Source organism: Lynx rufus, unplaced genomic scaffold (assembly GCF_022079265.1).
Source record: "Lynx rufus isolate CCGP_SWC_20201006 ecotype Redwood Valley unplaced genomic scaffold, mLynRuf1.p SCAF_1, whole genome shotgun sequence".
Taxonomy (NCBI): Eukaryota; Metazoa; Chordata; class Mammalia; order Carnivora; family Felidae; genus Lynx; species Lynx rufus.
The window spans coordinates 66,607,549-66,629,006 of NW_025814823.1; the positions used below are offsets into that span (position 1 = coordinate 66,607,549).

At 44.9% G+C, this 21,458-nt stretch overlaps 1 protein-coding gene across 1 annotated transcript in view; it reads left to right on the forward strand.

Moving 5' to 3' along the window:
* GPC6 (glypican 6) overlaps window positions 1-20,694 on the forward strand; it is a 1,113,953-nt gene extending 1,093,259 nt beyond the window's left edge. The window contains exons 7-9 of the mRNA XM_047083452.1: window positions 1,823-1,959; window positions 16,606-16,781; window positions 20,492-20,694. Of these exons, the coding sequence (XP_046939408.1) occupies window positions 1,823-1,959; window positions 16,606-16,781; window positions 20,492-20,694 (516 nt within the window). The remainder of the gene's footprint in view (window positions 1-1,822; window positions 1,960-16,605; window positions 16,782-20,491) is intronic.
* The last annotated feature ends 764 nt before the right edge of the window (window positions 20,695-21,458 follow it).

A 21,458-nucleotide genomic window follows, 5' to 3' on the forward strand; every position in this document is an offset into this window, starting at 1 on the left:
ATGGCAGCAGAAAAGGACTGGCTCTCATGGCAAATGTCCTTACCCAGTCAGATTGGCTGGCAGGAGAGCCAGGGGTTAGGGGAACCCATGGACCAAAGTCAGCATGAATGGCAGAAATCAGAGAGTGCAGGTCTTAAGCCATCCTAAACCATGGCTGTGTGTAAGCTACTTCTTGGAATGTCATTGCTTATGGGTTCTTCTCATGCTCCAAAACAAAAGTAACATCGGGGTATGTACCGGGTTCTCCGATTCAGTACTCTGGCCATCTTTAGCGCTTTCTGGATGGGCAGACATTTCTCAGTACTGAAGCCTCAGTCATCATCAGAATCACAGATAAGCAAGAGCCAAAGACCATATAAATCTGAAACTACTGAGAAACATGACTGGGACAGAGATCTGATGTTCCTTTGTGTTCACTCTTAAACCTGACAAAAGAGCTTTGGAATTTTTTGTAAAACGCTATACTCCATCCATAGTAAACATAGAATAATTTATTTCCAAAGGCTATCGACCTCAAATATATAAATCTCAGTGGTTGTCCCTTCTACGATGCTGTGTAGGTGTATGCTGAAGCTGCTGTATCAACATGACACAGACAAGGTGGCTTAAAGAACAATAATTTATTGTGTCATGGCTCTGGAGGTTAGGTGTCCAAAACCAAGATGGCAGAAGGATTGGATTTTCCTGAGGCTGTGAGGGAAGGTTCTTTTCCAGGTCCCTCTCGTTGGTTATAGGTAGGTTTCTTCTTCCTACTTCTCTCTGCATTGTCTTATCTTTAGGCATATCTCTGTGTCCAACGTTTCCCTTTTTACAAGAGCATCAGTCATAATGGATTAGGGCCATCCTAATAACCCCTTTGTAACTCCCTTGCCTCTGAAAAAAGAAAAAAAAAACCTACGTCCCAACAAGGTCACATTCTGAGGAACTGAGGGTTAGAACTTCGGCATATAAATGGGGGGGGGGGCGCGTAATTCAACCCTTAACAGATGCATTTCAACCATCCATAGACTTTCCTAATGTTTACATGGGCAGAATAGAAAGTCAGGGGTGTGACTGCATGAAACTAGATGTTAATTATGGAACCAAAATGGTACTGAATCCCTGTCTTTACCCTTTCTGCAGGTGAAAAGTCAGTGCTGAGCCTGAAAACAGGAAAGATGGGGTTACTAAGCTTTTTCCTGCCATCCATCCATAGGGCTGTGGATTTTACACTTACCTGTATTTGGAATGACTCTTCTCTTCTGGCTGTAGAGATTTTTAAGTGGGTTTGGGTTGCCACTCACCATCCAAGAGGGTGCTATATGGACCTGTCAATTGGTTAAGAGCGGAGGTTACCAGCAGTCGAATTAGTGACAATATTTATTTCTTACAGAAACAAATAGACCGTTGGGAAAAGCATTTTATCTCTTGGTGCATTGTTTCAGTGCATTTATGTGACATCTGAGCAAATGAATTCTAAAGAATATGTTTAGGGAATTTGCAGGGGGGAATACCTATTTCTCCCAGCCAGAGAGGGACCCGGAGCCAGTTGAGATGCTTCGCAAGTTTTTAATTCAAAGCATGGGAGGACAGAAAAGATGGAAAACAAAAAGCCAATTACCTGAGAACTCTCTGCCAGAAGCTAGAGGAAGATTGAGGGAGGAGGTAGGGAGGCTTGCCTTCGCAATAAATCCTGCAACTCAGTGTCTCTCCCTTAAAACCGATAGAGTTTCATTCTAGTCCTAGCACAGATTCTCTAACCTCCACCTGTGTTGTGTCCTTGTGTAGAAACGGGCAACGCCTGGGGAGAATATTCACTCTCTTTCCTTGCTTTCTTGATCAGGTCACAGACATAAAAGAGAAACTGAAGCTCTCTAAAAAGGTCTGGTCGGCGTTGCCCTACACCATCTGCAAAGATGAGAGCATGACGGCGGGCGCGTCCAACGAAGAGGAGTGCTGGAATGGACACAGCAAAGCCAGGTGAGGGTGACTCATGGTGCTACGGCTGGGGCAGTACGCATCTAGCCCTGGACGCCTCCCCTGGCACAACTCTGCAGACCCGTTTATGCAGAACTCGACGGAGGGTGGAGGGACAAGACGTCACTTAGCCACAGCTGTTCAGAGTGACAGGTTTGACGGGCACCTGGGAGCCCTTACTCTCAAGGTGCCATTAAGCGTGCAATCCTCCTTCCGAATGCCTCGCCTCTGGACGAGGACAGAGGAATGGTGACAGATGCCAGGTTCCAGATATCCCGAAACCACAAAGAGCCTTTTATGTTCGCTTAATGACTTTAAGACAGCAGAGCTATTTTTATCTGCAGCTAAATTTGCACGGCTTTCTGTTTTTTCCATCACAAGCTAAACAGGAAGTCTGACTGTAATGTCTCTCACCCTTGGAGAAAAACAGTTTTTGATGTGCTCTTTGGAAGGGAAAGGGAAAAAGAAAATGACCAAGGGACAACCAGGAAAGTGTCCTCAGAGGTTCCCTGCCTCAAAAAGTCCCACTGGGACCTCCTGATGAGAGATGGCTCTGTTCCCATCCTGCCACTCGGCTGCCCAATGCTGCTGCCACTTGATACAGAATTTCTGAATTTCTTAATTCAGGCCAGAAATAGGGTTGGCCCGAGTTTTCATAGGGTGGAGGAGTTGGACAGGGGAACCGGCTGGGAGTTGGCAAGTAGGGCAGGACACCAGGAGAGGAGGCTGCCGGAGCACGCCTCAGCGGGGCTGCAGGTGGGCAGAGCAGCTGGTAAATTGGACTCAAGGAATCTTTGGGGATTGACCAGCAGGTGGAGAAGTTAAGAGGGGGGTCTGTTCTGCGCCTTCGTGGGTGTTTTCAAGCATATGAAGCAGCTGTGATCAAAAGGAAACAGGAAGGTACGGGGATATTAAGTTCAGAAGCAGCTGCAGAAGGTAAGCAGGGGTGCAAGTGAGATGCTCATTAGGTGCTATTTCTCACACTGCTGAGTGGAATTTTTTAAGCATCTATTGGTAATGATATTATCAGCCATACTAGGGAGAGCTTCGCGAGGCAAAAACAAGACAGCTATGGAAAGAGCCGTAATCATTTCAAGTTGCTCCAGAATATCAATATCCAAAATTTAGATCATGAGCGTAGATGGGTATTTGTCTACAGTATCAACAACATGCCCGTCAAAAATGCTTTAGTAATTTACCAGTGTCCAGCCTTGTAGGAAGGAAACCTTTGGCCCGAAAAATTCAGTTGTGAAATTGAACAGTTTCTAATGTGTCTTTTCCTAATGATTGTACAGAAAGACACTGTAAAGGATGACCAGATGGCCTAATGAATAAAGTGGTTGATTTTCTGAACTGCTCTGTTACCCATCTGTGTTTACCTTTCAGCCTTGGCTGAAATGAAGGCTGTGTTTTGAACTACATTCCCATGGTTACACAGGTTGCTGGCTATTAGTGCATCCACAAAAAGAAATATAAAGAACTGTTACAGGTGGGAATTGGGGAGGGGACTATATACACTCCATCAAGAAAATGAATGGGGACAATGATGACCATTAAAGTTAGAGCCAGGGGAGAACGGGTTCAGCTGAATTTCTCGTGCAGATCAAGAATGCAGAAGAGTAAATGCTTAGGCTAAGGTTGCCCAACTAGCAAGGGTAAAAGCTGGAAATCTCCCAAATCCAAGCCCAGTATTCTTTTCACGTCAATATCCTGACTCTAAAACAAATGGCTGCTAAATATTGTTCTCCCCCCTCCCAGGTTAAGAGAACAAATGAAACAGATCCTTAGCTCTATAAAAGATTTAGTGGATCTACATTCATTCATTCATTCATTTCCTCAGTCCATCAGCAATGTTATTGAGCACTCCCTCTGCCCAGGCGCTGTGCAAGGCTCCGTGAATTAAGTGTTATATGACATCAGTGATGTCTGTCAACCAATGAAAAGCACAGTGGCTGGAGACAGGACCGTGGATTTTGGAATGTCAAGGACCATACTGTTGCACTGTAGGTTTGAGAAAGGACCACACAGGTGGAGAACCACCCCAAGCAGTACTTAGGGACCAGATTTGAATTTTATCCTTAGGTCAATGGGATCCCACTAGGGGACTGTATGCAGGTAAGGGAAATTGTGAAAATTAATGCAATAAAATCATTTGCAAGGATATTCCAGAACCTAACCCAGTATACTATTTTAAAAAAAATGAGGCTGTCAGATATTTGTGACTCAAATTATCTTCTCATTGAAAAATTAAAATTTCATAGTTTCTTTTAGTTCCTTTTTAAAAATTCTTCCACTGCAATGAAATCTTAATAACTTTATATTTAATACCATAGTAAGTAGATAACCCATAAAGACTTGTTGAATTACATTTAATTGAAGCTTTGCTCTCATTCTCACCCAAATATTAATTGATGTAGAACATATGAGAGATTTTTTTTAATTCCACTGAACTATTTTGTAAGTTGAAAAATCCACTTGTAATGCAGATAATAACTATTTTTCCCTACATTTGAAGTATGGATTTTCAGGTGATAGGGCTTCTTAACAGTTTTGTAGGAAAGAAAGAAAGAAAGAAAGAAAGAGAAAGGAAGGAAGGAAGGAAGGAAGGAAGGAAGGAAGGAAGAAGAAAGAAAGGGTTATTCCTATCAAAGAACTTGGTTAAAAAAAAAAAACCTATCAACAAGTGTTAATGGATTATGGAACAGAGGTGCCTGTTAGCCTCGATAGAGCTGGTAATGGTCTTGAGCTCCTAACTCAAGCCTGCTTGATGAGGCCACTGGCAACCCAGACATTTCTTCCTCTCTTTATGTTTTTCTGAAAATTTTTAATGGTTTTTATTTATTTTTGAGAGACAGAGTGCAAGTGGGGGAGAGGAAGAGAGAGGAGACAGAGGATCCAAAGTGGGCTCTGTGCTGACAGCAGAGAACACGATGTGGGGCTCGAACTCACAAACCATGAGATCATGACCTGAGCCAAAGTTGGATGCTCAACTAACTGAGCCACCCTTTATGTTTTGTCCATGTGACTCCTATAGCCACATGCTTCCTTGCATACCATTTCCTTGGCCCTCTCATCCTAAGTATTTGACCCAACTTGTCTTCCAACACCCATATTTCTCCTGGCTGTTTTTGAACACCACTCCACAGCTCTCTCCCATACTTCCTTGATTCAGGAGCATAACTATTTCCCATGTTAACATTTCTGAAATCAAAATGACAACTACCATGGATATGTCCATTTCCTCCAGTGTGTCATATTTTCCCGAATAGCCCTTACTAAATGAATGGCACCTGTTGACATTGATGATGACTTTATTTTTTATTAAGTTTTATTTATTTTGAGAGAGGCAGAGATAGTGCAATTGGGGGAGGGACAGAGAGAGGGAGAGGGAGAGAGAGAGAGAGAGCAAGAGAGAATCCCAAGCAGTCTCCATGCCACCATCACAAAGCCCAACATGAGGCTCAAACCCACTAAGCTGCAAGATCATGACCTGAGCAGAAACCAAGAGTCAGAGGCTTAACCAAATGAGCCACCCAGGCGCCCCGACATTGATGCTGACTTTAAATAGAGCAGGATACACATAGATGTGGCTGCTATGGCAGCCGCTGGGTGAATCTGCTGTATTCAGATAATGGCCAAGGGCCTGGGGGCAGTGGCTCCTCTAGAATAAGAACGCCCCCCTTCATCTACCTGCTCCCACCCTGAGTCATTGCTGGCAGATCTCACTCTGCTTCAGTAGCTAAGCAGGTCTGGAAACAGGAGGTGAGCTAGACGGAAGAGACAGTGCCCTTCAAGGGGAGGAAAATGCCGGTGCGCCAGCGTCCTGTCAGCACTTAAATCTCCATTCTGTCAGAAAGACTGGTTCCCTGCTTCCCTTTCCCTTGCCAATGTTTCGGCACAATTTAAAGACCAGGTTGTAAATTCTAAAGCAGTTTTTCTCAAATGTTACTGTGCCGGTAAAATTCTTGGGACACGTGGGAAAAACGCAGATTCTGACTCAGTGAGTCTGGGCTGGGACCTGAGATTCTGCATTTCTAACAAGCTTCCCGGGGATGCCGTTGCTGATTCAGGGACTGCACTTTGAGCAGTGAGGCTTTAAGACAGAGTTGCCAAATTTGGCACAGAACACCAGACACCAAATGGAATACACTTATGCTAAAAAAAGGATTCACTGCTTATCTGAAATTCAGATTTAACTGGCAATCCTGTAGTTTTATCTGGCAGCCCTACTTTAAGCCCCTATTAACATGTAAGATACTCCCTTTTTCAGTTCACGCACACACCTCCGGGAGCATGTTACGATTTGTTGTTTTCTCTTTGCCTCCACGCATAGCCCTGATGTTTCCTTTAATGGGGCTTTCCTTATATTAAAAACAACAACAGCAACCGGGCCAAGGAGGTCACGTGGCTCAGTTGTAACGTCAGTCGCTGAAGGTAACAGGAGCACAGGCCAGGATGAAGTCATCTCGACAATGAATAGCTTAGGCTTAACCTGCGCATCGGAGAGAATGTTAAGTTGGAAATGCTACACAGCCTTCACAATGCAGGGTGTTGTCCACACAAAGCCCTGGTCTCCGATGAAATGCCCTGTGGGCTAAGGATGGGTACTTTGATTCCCTGGCCAGTACTTGACTCGATTAATGCCTTCATTCATGCTGCTAAAACAGACACATCATGGTCTGGGTGGCTGACGCAGAAACTTATTTCTGGTAGTCTGGAAGCTAATAGGTCCAGACCAGGGTGCCAGCAGAGTTGGGTTATAGTGAGAGCCCTCTTCACGGCTTGTAGTGAGCTGCTTTCTCTCTCTGCCCTCCCATGGCAGAAAGAGGGTTCTGATCTTTTCTTCTTCCTCTAAGGGCACTAATCCCATCATGGAGGTTCTACTACCTTCCCCCTCACCTAAACCTAATCACCTCCCAAAGGCCCCACCTCCTAATACCATCACTTTGGGAGTTGAGGGGACACAAGCATTCCGTCTACAGCAGTTAGTACTCAGATTCGCATCCTCCTTTGCTAGAACGGCTAGCAAAGAATTTTCCTCAGAATTCTCAGCAGTGTCTGCCACTCAAGAAAAGCAGCCTAGGAGGCATCTTCAGTGACCGATGGGAAAGCAAGTGTGCAAATGTAACTTCTTCCATTTCTCACTTACCTAAGCAAATTCCTAGAGAGAAATGAGAGACGATGCAGCCACACTGACTCAACTCAGACAAATAGGAATTGAAAGGAAGTTAGTAAGTAAGGGAGGAAAATCGGTAATAATCTAGAGGTCCACGGGGGAAAACAGTAAAGCGTCGTTGTGCAGGTTACAAATCTAGGCCTCCTAAAGTTCCCAGAGACCCTGGGAGGACATGTGCGGCCATCTGTCACCCCTGAGAAGGGCACTGTGGGCAACCGGGTGGCGGGGGCGAGCCGGGGGCACAGGAGCTGGAGGAGAAGGACAAGATGGAGGTAGGAAAGAATGGGCTCAGCAGGTGATAAAACTTGTACATGGTTAGCATATGCAGGCTGGAACTTTCCACGTAGCAACCACAGAAAAAATAAAACCCTCGTGGTGTTCCTATAGGCTCTTACTTTGGGCTCCTATAGAGGCAAATTCTTAGTTTTTTGAGACCATAGCTATGTCAAATTACATCATCTGTATCTTGCTTCATGGGGATCGTTTTTCTAAGGCCACAGGAGTTAAGAAGGAAAGATTAGCACGGGAGATGGTGGGAGGAGCCAGAAGAAGGCAACCAAATGTGAGAGAGGCCAGTCTCAACGGCACATGGAGTTCATGATGGGACATGTGTTGTTTCAGAATCGCCAGGGTTTCTGCAGTCATTTCCGGATTCCTCCCGCCCCCTCTTAAAACTACCCCGCAGCTTCCTGCTGCCCCTCCTTGTAAGCCGGGATCTAGCCCTCAGTGTCTAGCGTTCCTGAAAGTGCCTTCCGGAAGGAGGCAAACAAAATCCTGGCTGAGGACGAGGATTGATTGGATCGGTTGAAAACAGAGCATTCGCGGGGAGCCTGTGCTGGTTTTTAAGGCCCCCGGTCCTCGCAAAAATAACTGGGTCCCCAAGGAAATCTTTCCTCGGGCCGGGAGGTAAATACAGTAAATTGTAAGAAATAGGAAACCTAGAGAAATCTAGAAAACGGATCAGTCACTCTCACCAGCCACCGAGTGGATTGACTAAGCCAAGAAAATAGCAAGTCATGACTGGGTACATTTGAGCAGATGCAAGCGGGATGAAATGATGCGTGGTGATGAGAAATGTGTCAAAGACAGTGACCTGGCAGATCTGGCAGGACAATATTGTTTTAGTCTGATTGCAGAATATGCCCCAAAGCACTCTAGCTGCATTTTCAAGAACTGTGAGTATCTGATGTATACCCAGCCAGGCAACCACGTCAGGAAGGTGGGAAGTCTGTCTGGGGAGAGAACTGGAGACTGTCACACCCAGCATTCCCGGGCGTGCACCTCCCTTCTGTGCACACCTGGGAGGAAAGACCCCTTGAAGTCTGACTCTCCTGGGGGAGGGGGGCGCTGCATGCACCTCCCACAAGTGGTACAAAATGCAGCTACAAATACCAGGAAAGGAGCATGTTGCTGTCAGCCGCTCGGCAGCCCTGACACCTGGCACGAGGGCCTTTTGTCCTGTGCACGCTGGAGTCCGCTGCCTCTGGTTCTACGAAGGAAGAATGGATAAGAGGGAATCTTGCCAATGAGCAAAGAGGCCAAGTCCAAGAATGTAGCTTCTACTCGCTGCTGCAATCAGTGAGCTGTGTGTCCTTCAAGGGTCCCTGGTTTCGTGTCATGCGTTCTCCAGCTAGAGGAAAGCCACAATGAGTCATTCTTCTGTACAGGAGTCTAGGCTTTAAAAGTCCCAATTCTGACGGTCCCTGGTTGACTCAGTCAGAAAAGCATGTGACTCTTGCTCTTGGAGTCATGGGTTCCAGCTCCACATTGGATGTAGAGATTACCAAAATAAATAAATAAACCTAAAAGTCCAAATTCTCCTGGCATCAGACATTCCTATGAAACAAGCCTGGCATGGGAAAAGCCATGTTAACAATTTAATTTTCATAAGAATGCATTAGAATTGTGTAGTATGTTAGATTTTTAAGCATTTTCATATACTTTTGCTCAATATGTCAGTTTATGGAACTGATAAGGTAAGTATTATTCATGTAAATATAAAATATATAATCATATAAAGTAGCTAAGTCACTTGCCCACGATCACATTGCTGGGTCCCAAAGGATCTCAGGTCCTAGGTCAATCTCTGCACCTTTGACCGTATTTCAGGGTCACGTCCCATTGAAATACCTAATGTCAAAGACAACTCTAGCTTAGCAGCCTTCAAGAATGTCTGAACCCACTTTAGTCATAAAGTCACAGTATGCTTTGAGTAATTTCACTTTCCAGTCAAAACAAAAACAAAAACAAAAAAGGAAAGGGGGAAAGGAAACTATATCAAGAACTTCAGAAAATTTACACTTAAAACTGAGATTTTTTTTTTAATTGTGGTAAAATATACATAACGTAAAATGCAGCATTTTTACCACCTTTAAATGTAACAGTTCAGTGGCATTAAGTACATTCACATTGTTGTACCCCATCACCACCAACCATCCACAGGACTTTTTCCTCTTCCTACACTGAAACCCTGAATCCATTAAAGACTCGTTCCCCACTCTTCCCTCTCCCACCTCCTGGCAGCCACCATTCTGTTTTCTGCCTCTCTGAATTTGACTACTCTAATTACCACATATAAGTGGAATTGCACAAGATTTGTCTTTTTGTGTCTGGATCATTTCACTTAGCGTGTCTTTAAGGTACACGCATGCTGTAGCGCATGTCGGGATTTCCTTCCTTGTTCAGGTGGAGTGGACTGTACATATAGACCACACCTGGGTACCCATGCATTCGTTGATGCACTCATGGGTTGCATCCATCTTTTGGCTGTTGTAAATAATGCTGCTATGAACAGAGGCGTAGCGATCTCTGTTCCAGTACTTGCTTTCAATTCTTTCAGATTGAAAATTCCAGAGGTGGAATTTCTAGATCACATGGGAAGTCCGATTTTTCGAAGAACCGCCATACTGTTTTCCAAAGCGCTGAACCATTTTGCACACCCTATACCAAACACAAGAATTCCAATTTCTCCATTTTCCCAAGCCTATGGATGGTAGCAACTTCAGTCAGGAATGCCAGCTCTGCTGGCCTCGTCACACATCGCTCACAGTAGGCTCCGTAGACATTTCCGCAACCAGCGCCCCTATTTATGGCTGGGTCAGCTCTTGTGGTTCTTATTATGATCACAGGATGCACTTCAGCAAGACACCATCAGGGTACTTTGAGGAACAAGATGTATTACCTACGACCTGGAGAGGGCATGGCATGCTCAAGAGCCACACAGCAAGGTCAAGGGGAGTGGGGATGACCTTGGGCTTTACCTTCATTCGGGTCTAAGTGTGGGGTGCCTGGAGTTTCTCAGGTTCACTGTTGATTGGCTAATTTACTAATGTAAAACCTATGTGTGGGAATTAGGGCATGGGAAGGGAGATGTGGGTCAGTCAAGCAGTGAGTTCTCCAGGTTTCTGAGGGCTTCCTGAAAGGGAACCTTCATGGGTGAGAGCAGTCTAGCCCCTTACCTGGTTGTTTTGCTAGTGGCTAGTGGCCGATATGTTGACTCAAGATGCGTGTCTTTGAAATGGAGGCCTGGACAATCAAAAGCTTACACTCCACTCTGCATCCTCACCAGCACTTGTTATTTTCTGTTTTGTTTTGTTTTGTTTTGTTTTGTTTTGTTTTGTTTTAAAATAATAGCCATTCCAAACAGATGTGAAGTTTAAAACTTAGATTTGAAGAAAGCCTCTGAAAGAAGTTATGGGTACCACAGGTTCACAATCCCTTCTCTGAGATCCCTGTGACCATATGTGTTTCTGAACTCGAAAATTTTTTTTAGATTTTTGGAAAAAAATCATCAGAGTGCATATACCATAGGCTGCAACTCACAATCAAACACATTAAATTTCTGCAGCAAGATGTATTACTATTCCCACTACAGTGGGATAAGTGAAATGTATGATTAGCCTCATTTCAGATCAGATCAAGTTTTACTAATAAGGAGATGGCAGGAAAGAAGGAAAAAAAAATTTCAGAAATTTTTTCCAGACAAGGACCTGTATTAACATTCTACTATTTCATAAGACTCTTAAACCCACAGGAATAAATGAATACGTAGCTTAGAATTAGAACTTGCTGGAGAGACATGGATTGAATGCAGCTCATTTGTGACAACGAGCAGGACTGAATCCGCTTTTACCTTTCTTCTTTTTTAATTTTTTAATGCTTTATTTATTTATTTATTTATTTTTTTTGAGAGAGAGAGACAGAGTATGCATGGGGGAGGGGCAGAGAAACAGGGAGACACAGAATCCAAAGCAGGCTCCAGGCTCCGAGCTCCCAGCTGTCATCACAGAGCCCGACGTGCAGGTCGAACTCATGAACCACGAGATCATGACCTGAGCTGAAGTCAGACGCTTAACCGACTGAGCCACCCAGGTGCCCCCGCTTTTACCTTTCTCTGTCCAGTGTGCCTTGTGTCAGGAGCAGGAGAAAGAAGCATCTGTCTTAAAAACAAACCCAGGCCAGCACCTGGGGACCCCAGCCCCCCCCCCCTTCCTGCCCTGGCTTCCACTTGGCTCCTGCTGACCCCACAGGGTACCACCAGGCTAACCTTCCTTATAGGTGTCTCCCTTCTCAGACTTTTACTGGCTTTCAAATCCCATTAAGTCGTGAGAACTGTGTGTCCGTTTCCCCCACTGTGCACCTCCTTATGCCAGAACAACCATCGGCATTAATGAGGTGATAAGAAATACAAATACAGGTAGGTTAACATGTCTGTCCTCCTGGCAAGCCCATTCATAGATCAACTGAAAGGAGTGATTTTGAATGGTGACAATGACAGGCACTGTGGCTGGCCAGTGGGAACCTTCTGTAGTGTCAGGCAACAGAGGGTGACGGAGAGTGTCACCTCTGCCAGGAGAGTCCCAGCACAGAGCCTGAAGCCACCCATAAGGTTGAATGTATAAGTGCCCCCCACCTGGCCAAATTCCTACGGGACTCTTTCACCCTAATCGGCTCTAACGTGTAGATGTAATCAAGGGGGCCTGTATCCACAATATGAAATGAGATGTGGTCTTAGCCCATTCGAGCTGCTGTAACAAAATGACACATCTGGGTAGCTTATAAACAACAGAGGTTTATTTCCCACACTTCTGGAGGCTGAGGTCCAAGATCATTGGGGCACTAGCATGGTCGGGTGAGAGTCCTCCTGTGGGTTGCAGATTTTCAGCTGTGTCCTCACTTAGAGGAAGGGTTGAGCTAGCTCCCTGGGGCCTCCTTCATGAGCTCTGCCCTCGTGACCTAATCCCCTCCCGAAGACCTCGCCTCCAGAAACTATTACTTTGGGCATTATGTTTTTATGTGAATTTGAGGGGAACACAAACATTCGGACCCTAACAAATGCGATAAAAAATGAATTCTGCAAGACTACTGAAGATCGAGTTCCTCTACATGCCCTTGCAAAATAGAAGGTAACCCAGAGTGGGGACTCCATGCTTGATTGTTCACGGATGCCACCTGCTTGCCACACCCAGCAAGAAGCGTGACATGACAATGACACCCTGTTACACCTTCCAATCTGTCCTCATTTCCGGGTTCTCCTCACGCCGGGTAAATGTGCACCCGGCCTTGGAGCCCGGGTTATCTGTACCAAGATCCTGCTTCCTTTCCATGTCTCCCCACACTGTCCTGATGCAAAAATAGAATGCTGTCATACACGAAGAAGCTGGTGCCAAATCTAATAAAGGGAAGAATAGTATGGATTCAAAGATGCATCCATTTCTTCGGGCTATGAGTGTTTCACAAAGCAATCAAGCCTGAGTTCCGGGCTTCTCTGGATCCCTCAAGTTGCACTCTGGACATCCATACGTTTGGCCTTAGGAGGTACCTCTGGAGTGACAAAATGGCCATTTTCTTTTTCAACTGTGCCTTCTGTGTCAGTTTCCACATTGTATCTGAAGTTACCCTTTGAATACGCCAAAAGGAGAAAAGGTTCTTGAGGACACAGGGGCATTGTTACTTGTTTTTATTGTAAGTGGCTGAGCATCGGTAGGCACAGTTAGAGGCTGGGTTTATTTGGCAGCGTCTCATTGTTCCTGGACGCTCAGACTCCCAGGGGGTCGCATTCCCATGTAAGCTATCGCAGGCGGCTGCTGATAAATGAGTCTTGGCTAGCCGCGCGCGCACAGCATCTGAAAGCAACAAAGCCTTCCCCTGACTCAGCACAGGTACTGCTGCAGGAACCGTCGTCCAAAATGTCTAGAGGGGCAGCCCCAGAACGGGCGGTCACCTTTCGGCCACTCTCAACTCCTGCGTCAGCAAAGGCTAGCCTGCACTTTCTAGCGTTCATTCCAGTGGGCTTTGGAATTAAGTAGAGCTCATGGAGCTCCGGATATATAATTGATGTCAGCAACAGTCAATCCAATGTTATATTTTAGGAGTCAAGTGTGGAATCTAACAAGAATTTATTAATACGCCAGATATAGTGAGAGACAACACAGAAGTTATGCTCTGCTGCAAAAATAAAGAGAAATGGTGCCCAAATTTTAAAATTTTCAATTAGGGCATTTTTTAGGGCAGTAAATACTGTGAAGCTTTGTGGAAAAGAATTTGCAATGTGCTGTGTGTGTTTTATTATTCATTACGTGGTGAACATTGTGAAGTCGATTTTGTTCAAAATATGGATGAAGATGTGGAGCTCATTCAGAGGACTTCTGATTTAAAATGGATAAACCAATTCATACACAAATACATCATGCATGAGATTTCAATAGCTGAAAAATGGCTTAAATATGAAAATCTCTCTGTGTGTTTCTATTTCTTCTTTCGGAGGCTGATGGATAGAGAGCCTTTGGTTTCCAGAACTTGGAAAATCATCTGCAGGAAGGGGAAGAATTTTAAGAGGGTGTATACTGTACAGGGATAAGTAAGTAGGAAGGACAAAACAGAGGAATGGACATCTTCCCAGCTTACAGGGCACCACAGTAGAGGCCGTGCAGGAATGATGATGACCGCAGCGAGGCAGGGCGGCCCCAGCCAACGTGCCCCTGTCCTAGATGTCCTGATTCCCCTGAGATCTACTCCTCCTCTCTCCATCTTGGTCGGTGCCCTGAATGAGAATCTCTACAAACCACATCACCTGGGTGCCCTTGCCCCTGGCTTCCAGTGGGTTTCTTCTGATGGGAGGCAGCACGTGGTCAGAAGGAGGGACTAGAGAGGTCAGGGCGTCATTCCCCGGCTCCCTCCCCTGAGTGGCCTTGGTTTAGCAGTTGCTGCATCATTTGGTGACCGTCTGTGACTTCAGTTCTTGCTCATTCTGGTGGCAGTTCCTTCCCAGGGGCTCTCCTGCTGCTAGCAGCCTTGGGGTCCTTTGTCAGCCAGCGCTGGTTTCCCTGTTCCCACCTTTATAAGTCGTCTCTTCTTCAAACTCTCTTTATTACCTCTTTGAGTGTGCCATCTGTTTCTTACCAGGACAAAGACAAATATAGCACCTTTGTAAGAATTAGAAAAAGGCACCCATATGGGTACCTGAGGGTTCATTACAGTGTTGTCTGTGCTTTGGTATGCATTGAAATGTTTGAAAATAAAACAACTCCCCAAAAGAAAAGCGTGTCCCTTTGGTGAATGGTGCCCTGCAGGTGCATAGCTTTGTGGGCATGGAATTCAGGCTGGATTTCAGCCCAACTCCCTCCCTGAGCAGGTGACTTTGTGCAGTGCACCAAATGCCCAGACGAACCTGGCAGCCCTCCGGAAGGATGAGCAGGTCTCTAAAAGCTGAAAATTATCTTAAAGAGGAAGTGAAGATTGACCTGGGTCTTTAAGGATATTTGGGACTTAAATTGGAAAGTGCCTCGCAGGCAAGGAAACCCTGTGGGACGGGCAGATATAAGATGTATACAGGTATAGATTCTATAAGACAAGGATTGTTGAAGGGATTGTTGCAGCATGAGTAGAGACGGGATGGAAACGGGCTTTGCTGAGCTATAAAATGTGAATTGTCATTTGTGATCACCCAGGCAGTATGGTGCGCTGTTTGGACACGTGGACTCTGAAACTAGACCTAGTGGGCTTAACTCGCGGTTTTGCCATCCATTAACTCTGTGACTTTGCACAACTACTCATCCTCACTAGGCCTGTTTTCTCTTTTGCAACATGGGGATAAAATAGCACCTACCTCTTAGATTTCCTCGGGGGCTGAATTTAAAAATACACATGAAGGGGGGCACCTGGGTGACTCAGTCGGTTAAGCATCCGACTTCTGCTCAGGTCACAATCTCGCAGTTGACAAGTTCGAGCCCCACATCGGGCTCTGTGCCAGCAGCTTGGAGCGTGGAGCCTGCTTCGGATTCTGTGTCTCCCTGTCTCTCTGCCCCTCCCCTGTGCATGCTCTGTCTCTCTCTGTCTCAAAAATAAATATAAAACACTAAAAAAAAAAATACACGCAAAGGGCTTAACACAGTGCCTGACAGTAAGTGCTCGGTAGGCATCAGCTACTGTCACCAAAAGCTTTCAAGCAGAACAGTGACATGAAAGCAGTAGCTTGTGAAAATTAGTCAGACCGCGTGTGCCAAGACGCACCACAAAGGAAGAGGCGGGCGGGGAAGTCGGTCTGAGGCTCTGGTACCGTCTGCACTCGAGGAGGGACACAGGAAATGAGACAGAAGTAGCAGGTGCAGGGAATACTAGGAGAAGAGGAGAAGGGGGGCTGCGAACAGGCAGGTCACGAGAGTGAGGAGTCAGAGAGGGCTCCAAGCACTTTTCTGAGACCTTCAGTCTCCACAGAGGCAGCGTGGGCAGTCAACATCAAGGAACTGACAGTTTAAAATTTTTAGTACAAGTAAAAGGAATATGCCCTTTTATTACCAGTGAGAGAATTAAAGAACCATTAGATTTTACCCTTCTCTTTTGCCCAATATCGAACATTAGATCCAAGATTTTATTACAAAATAAAAACCCTGATGGACGCTTCAAACGTTCCAGTGCTCACTGGTTACTCCTCGAACTTTCCAAAGATGGGTTTTTATATCCAGAAGTATCTTCTGATTAGAGTCTGAGGTTAGGCCTCTTCAGTTGAGAAAGAGCATCCTCGTACAAGAGAACTAAAGAGCGTGTATCATTTACAAGTTCGGTTCTTAGCAAAATTAACCAGAGAGCTGAGGAAGCTAGCAAGCCCTTGACTTCAGTATCTACCATTTGGGAGGGAGGGAAGAAAGTAGTTAATTTTAAGAAACAACTTGTCTAAGTCTGCAACTGAATGTTCCTTTGTAGGCAAGCCTCCCTGCATATTCAGTATCATTTTAAAAACCACTCTGAAACCATTTTTTTATAGCCCTATCTCCCTCTGAGAAAAGTTACTCCTTGTTTTCACTTTTTGGGTTTTTTGGTTTTTTTGTTTTTTGTTTTTTTTTTTTTTTCTTTTGCAGGAGCAGAGCCAGTTGTTGCCAAAGCTCCGGCCCACTGTCAGAGACAGCACAGCACAACCTGGTACCGAAGCCCCTCTTGCCTCATGCTAATCTGTTCTCTTTCTGTTGACCCTGCAGATACTTGCCTGAGATCATGAATGATGGGCTGACCAACCAGATTAACAACCCTGAGGTAGACGTGGACATCACACGGCCCGACACTTTCATCAGGCAGCAAATCATGGCTCTACGCGTGATGACCAACAAACTAAAGAACGCATACAATGGCAACGATGTCAACTTCCAGGACACGAGTAAGGAAGTCTTTACCGGTACCAGTAACTTCCATAGTGAAGATAGGTGGTAGATTATGCCACAGTTTTCCTTCAAAACCAATGTACACCTGTAATCTTATGTCATTCTTGCCCGATCTGCAGAGCTGTTTATGGTCCTTTGGACAGAGAGCTCTGATCCGCAGGGCTTAGGAGACAGTTACTAAAATCCTAAAATCATAACTGGTCTTTTTTTTAAATTTTTTAAATGTTTATCTTATTTTTGAAAGAGGGAGACAGAGCATGAGTTGGGGAGGGGTACAGAGAGAGGAAGACACAGAATCTGAAGCAGGCTCCAGTCTCTGAGCGGTCAGCACAGAGCCTGACGCGGGGATCAAACCCACAAACCATGAGATCATGACCTGAGCTGAAGTCAGACGCTAAACTGACTGAGCCACTAGGCACCCCAAATCACAACCGGTCTTAAGGATTAGTTGCGCTGGATTACATTCAGTGCTACCTAAGCTAAAAGTAAGTCTCATCTGCCAGTTGATCTATTAACGATAAAGCAACAAAGTAATGTTTTCATCTTCTCCTTCCCCCATCATCATTTACATCTCTACCCCAACCACTCCCCCAACCACCAAAAGAAGAATGTCTTGAAGATTGCTCAGACGAGGCTGGGCTGGAATCCCTGTTTCACCACTGACTGACTGGGGTCTTAAAATTATATCTTGAGTGTCAGGTCGGGTCATCAGGAAGTTCATTTGCAGCCATCTGTAAAGGAACTGAGATAATATCTCATGTGCCGTGGGATTCAACTGCATTAGCTCTCTCTCTGTCCGGTCACTCCCATACATGAACCATGGACATTTGTATCTGGAATATTGAGAGAAATAATGAAACGTTAGTGCAGTATTACACATGACTAGTTTATTAGCTATCACAAAATGTCAGAAGTGATTGGAAAGACTAATAAGTGAACATGAAGTGAAATTTGGAGTTTGTGTAAGTGATTTTAAGAAGCGTAACTATAAAAATTGGGGGGGTGTGTTTTATTGTTTTGGGCTTTTTTTTTTAAAGATATGTGTCCTTACAGAGAGTTCTTAGGAAAAGATTTCTGGGACATAAGCTGTGGAGTCACCAGTGACTCTGTAATTTGGTCACTGAAGCAAAAGATGATGCTTGTGTGCTTGAATTAATGAGATAGAAAGAAACAAGTTACAGATGGAAGATACGAAGTCATCTAAGTGTTAGCCATCATCCTACTGAGTTGTCCCCTGCAGAAAATTTGTAGTGCTTTATTCCATTTTAAGTAACCCAAAAATTAATTTTCTAAATGCAGGCTAATGGCCAACCCATGAGACTTTCTTACTGTAAACCCCCTGAGAGTCCTCCTATTATTTCTCTAAACCTCTTCTTCTTCAGAAGAGAACCTTCCACAAGGTTTTGAGCCTTTGCTGCTTCTCCCTTGCTCCTTCCTTAGCTTCGCTCCTCTGAATGCATCCGTCGTCTTCTCTATCTCATGAAATGCTTTATTGTCTGGAGAATGACTATAGGAATAAATAATTCAAGAGAACGTAAGAATTATTTGAGGCTGCCCTTGCTTCTCTCTCCTCTCTGACCTAAAGAGGTTATGCCCATGTCAATCTGCAAAGCTTAGGGAGTGTGCCTGAGAAGAGATCGTGCCCCACTTTCCCTTGAAAGAAACTAAAAATTAGCAACAGTTCAGAGCATCATTTAGCTCTAACCCAAGCCCCATACTTGGCCCCCTATTTTAGGATAACATCTGTCATATAAGCCATTATCACATCTTATAGCCATCACCCTTCCTGCTTTTGACATTTTAAAAAATCGCCCCTTAAATTCCTGCGTTTCTGATTCCTTTTCAGAAAGAGATGGGGCCATTATTTCTCTCAGCTGGAATCTCCTGTCATTATTTGCTTACCACGTTTTTAATATTCTAAATCACTTTAATAATATCTTTGTAAAGGTTATACTACTTCTTGTTCATAATACCAGTGTTAAGAGCAATTCCCTTAGCAGTTCTGATATCTCTGAATTTAATTAATGGGCATTTTCCCCCTCATAAAGGCCAAAAGATAAATCCTAGAAAATATTGAGAACCTGGTATAGTGTAATCAAGTGATCTTACTTGGTATTTAGATGTCCCATTAAAAAAAAAAAAAAAAAAAAAAAAAAAAACCTTGTGGTGAGTTGTGCCATGTTTATTCAGGGGGACATTAGAAGGGTCCCTGCATTACTCTGATTTTACTTAATGTAGCATCTAACAGTCATGATGGTGCCAGCATTTCAGGAGCAGCTCAACCTGCCCACCCTTGTTTCAGGCCAACGGGGAGGAATTTAGCTCTATTGACTGAATCTTTGAGCAAGTTGGGGAAAGAGTAAATGTCATGACCAGGTTTACGGTTTCCTGAGTCCTTCCAGGAACATTATCTCACGTATACCCCCTAATGATTCTGTGAAATAGATAATGAATGAATATTCTCCTTTTTACAGGTGAGAAAGGAGAGTCTCAGTGAAGCTAATTGGCTTGCCCTAGTTCACTTCAATAAAAAATGGCAGGTTAACACCTAGGTCCTTCTTGCTGTAGGAACCATACATTTTTTCTATCAGGCATCTTTGCAAGCACTGGGTTTGGTGCCATCCCACATTTTATCAGGGTGCCTTCACACAAACTCTGAGAGGCAAATGTTACTGTCTGTCTCTGTTGAGCTGAAGAAACACAGAAGCTGAAGATACTTCCCAAGGCACCTTTAATTATTCGACAAGTATTTCTTGTGCATCTGCTGCCTTCTAGGGACCATTAAAGGCAACGGGGATCCAGAAGTGAACCGTATACACCACACACAGTCTCTACCCTCAACGAGTGTACATTCTCATGGAAGGCACAAGAAAACAAGCAAGTTAGTGATACAATTGCACATGGTGATAAGTACTTTCACACAGCTAGTGATTAATGGAGACTGAACTGGGACCCAGTTTGGAGACACAGGGTTGTGAAACAAGAAGAAACCAACCCGTGAGAAGCGGGAATACAGTAGGCCCAGAAGGCATGTTGGGCAAGTGGGGAAGATGTCACGCTAAGATGACATACTCAGTGGGCACTTGGGTGTTAGTTCCCAGCAGGGAATGGCAAACCTTTTCTGGAAAGAGCCAGTTGTGAAATACGTTCAACTTTGAGGGCCATACATGAATGTAGAATTAGACAATGAACGCATAAGCGAATGGGGGCAGCTATGTTCCAACATAACCTCATACGTGGACACTGAGATTTAGCGTTCACACACACCCTATTTATGTGTCCCAAAGTATCATCCTTCATTTTCAAACACTGGGAAATATAAAAACCATCCTTGGGTTATGGGCCCCGCACGTACAAGCAGCTAGCCATAGACCTCAACCCTGACCCAGAGAAGTTGGGTTGACATACCAGCATCAGCCAGAAGAAGAAGTACCTTTCGAAAGCCAACATGGGTAGGCATGGCCTCTTGTCCGGTTCAGGTTTCACACGTTTCTTAAGTTGGGTAACTGGATATCAGTCAACCCTGTGTCTCAGACATCTATTTCCATACGGTCTCCCCGCCCACCACAAACCTGCCCGCTACAAACAAACCCCTTGCGGCAGTTGGGGGCAGGGAGGCCCTTCCACAACCTGGCCCACATCTAGTGTGTGCCCCTACGCCTTCCAAGCTGTGGTCTAACTGTCTTTTTCAATCTGCCCACGCCAGGCGATGAATCCAGTGGCTCTGGGAGTGGCAGCGGGTGCATGGACGACGTGTGTCCCACGGAATTTGAGTTTGTCACCACCGAGGCCCCCGCCGTGGACCCCGACCGGAGAGAAGTAGACTCTTCCGCAGCCCAGCTCGGCCACTCCCTGCTCTCAGGGTCTCTCGTCTGCATGGTCCTGGCACTGCAAAGACTGTGCAGATAATCCTGGGTTTTTGGTCAAATGAAACTGCATTTTAGCTATTTGAACGGCCAACTCCCTTCTTTTCTTACACTCTTGGACAATGGACCATGCCACACAACTTAACCGTTTTCGATGAGAAGAGAGCAGGACTGCACTCTGCCTCCCTTTCTGTTTGCCCAAAGAGTACCGGGTGCCAGACTGGACTGCTTCCTCTTTCCTTCAGCTATCTGTGGGGACCTTGTTTATTCTAGAGAATTCTTACTCAAATCTTTCGTACCAGGAGATTTTCTTACCTTCATTTGCTTTTATGCTGCAAAAGTAAAGGAATCTCACGTTGTGAGTTTTTTTTTTTTCCCGTTTAAAAAAAAAAAAAAGTCAGGAAGAAAATAATTTTCCTTGTAAAATCAGGCCAAACCCCAAGACAACTGCATTTTCAACAAAGGAGCAAACAAGAGAGAAAACTAAAAGAGCGTTACCATTGTGAGGTCGGCATTGCCAGCCGACTCCCAGTGTAAGCTTTTCTGTGATAAATCAGGTTTGCAAAATGCTTTGGGAGAGAAAGTTTGAATTTTTTTTAATGTGGTGAAAATACAGTGTTGTCTTGGAGGTACCGTCTTGCACTCTGTCCACAGAATACCAAACTGATTTGGGGGTACTGATACTAAATTTAGAATTCCATCTTTAATACGAGAGCAAAATTGCCACGACCCAGCACCTCTCTCCCACCTTGCCCGATTTCAATTTCAGTGATGGCACCATTTTCCTTAATTCTCTTGATGTCTGTC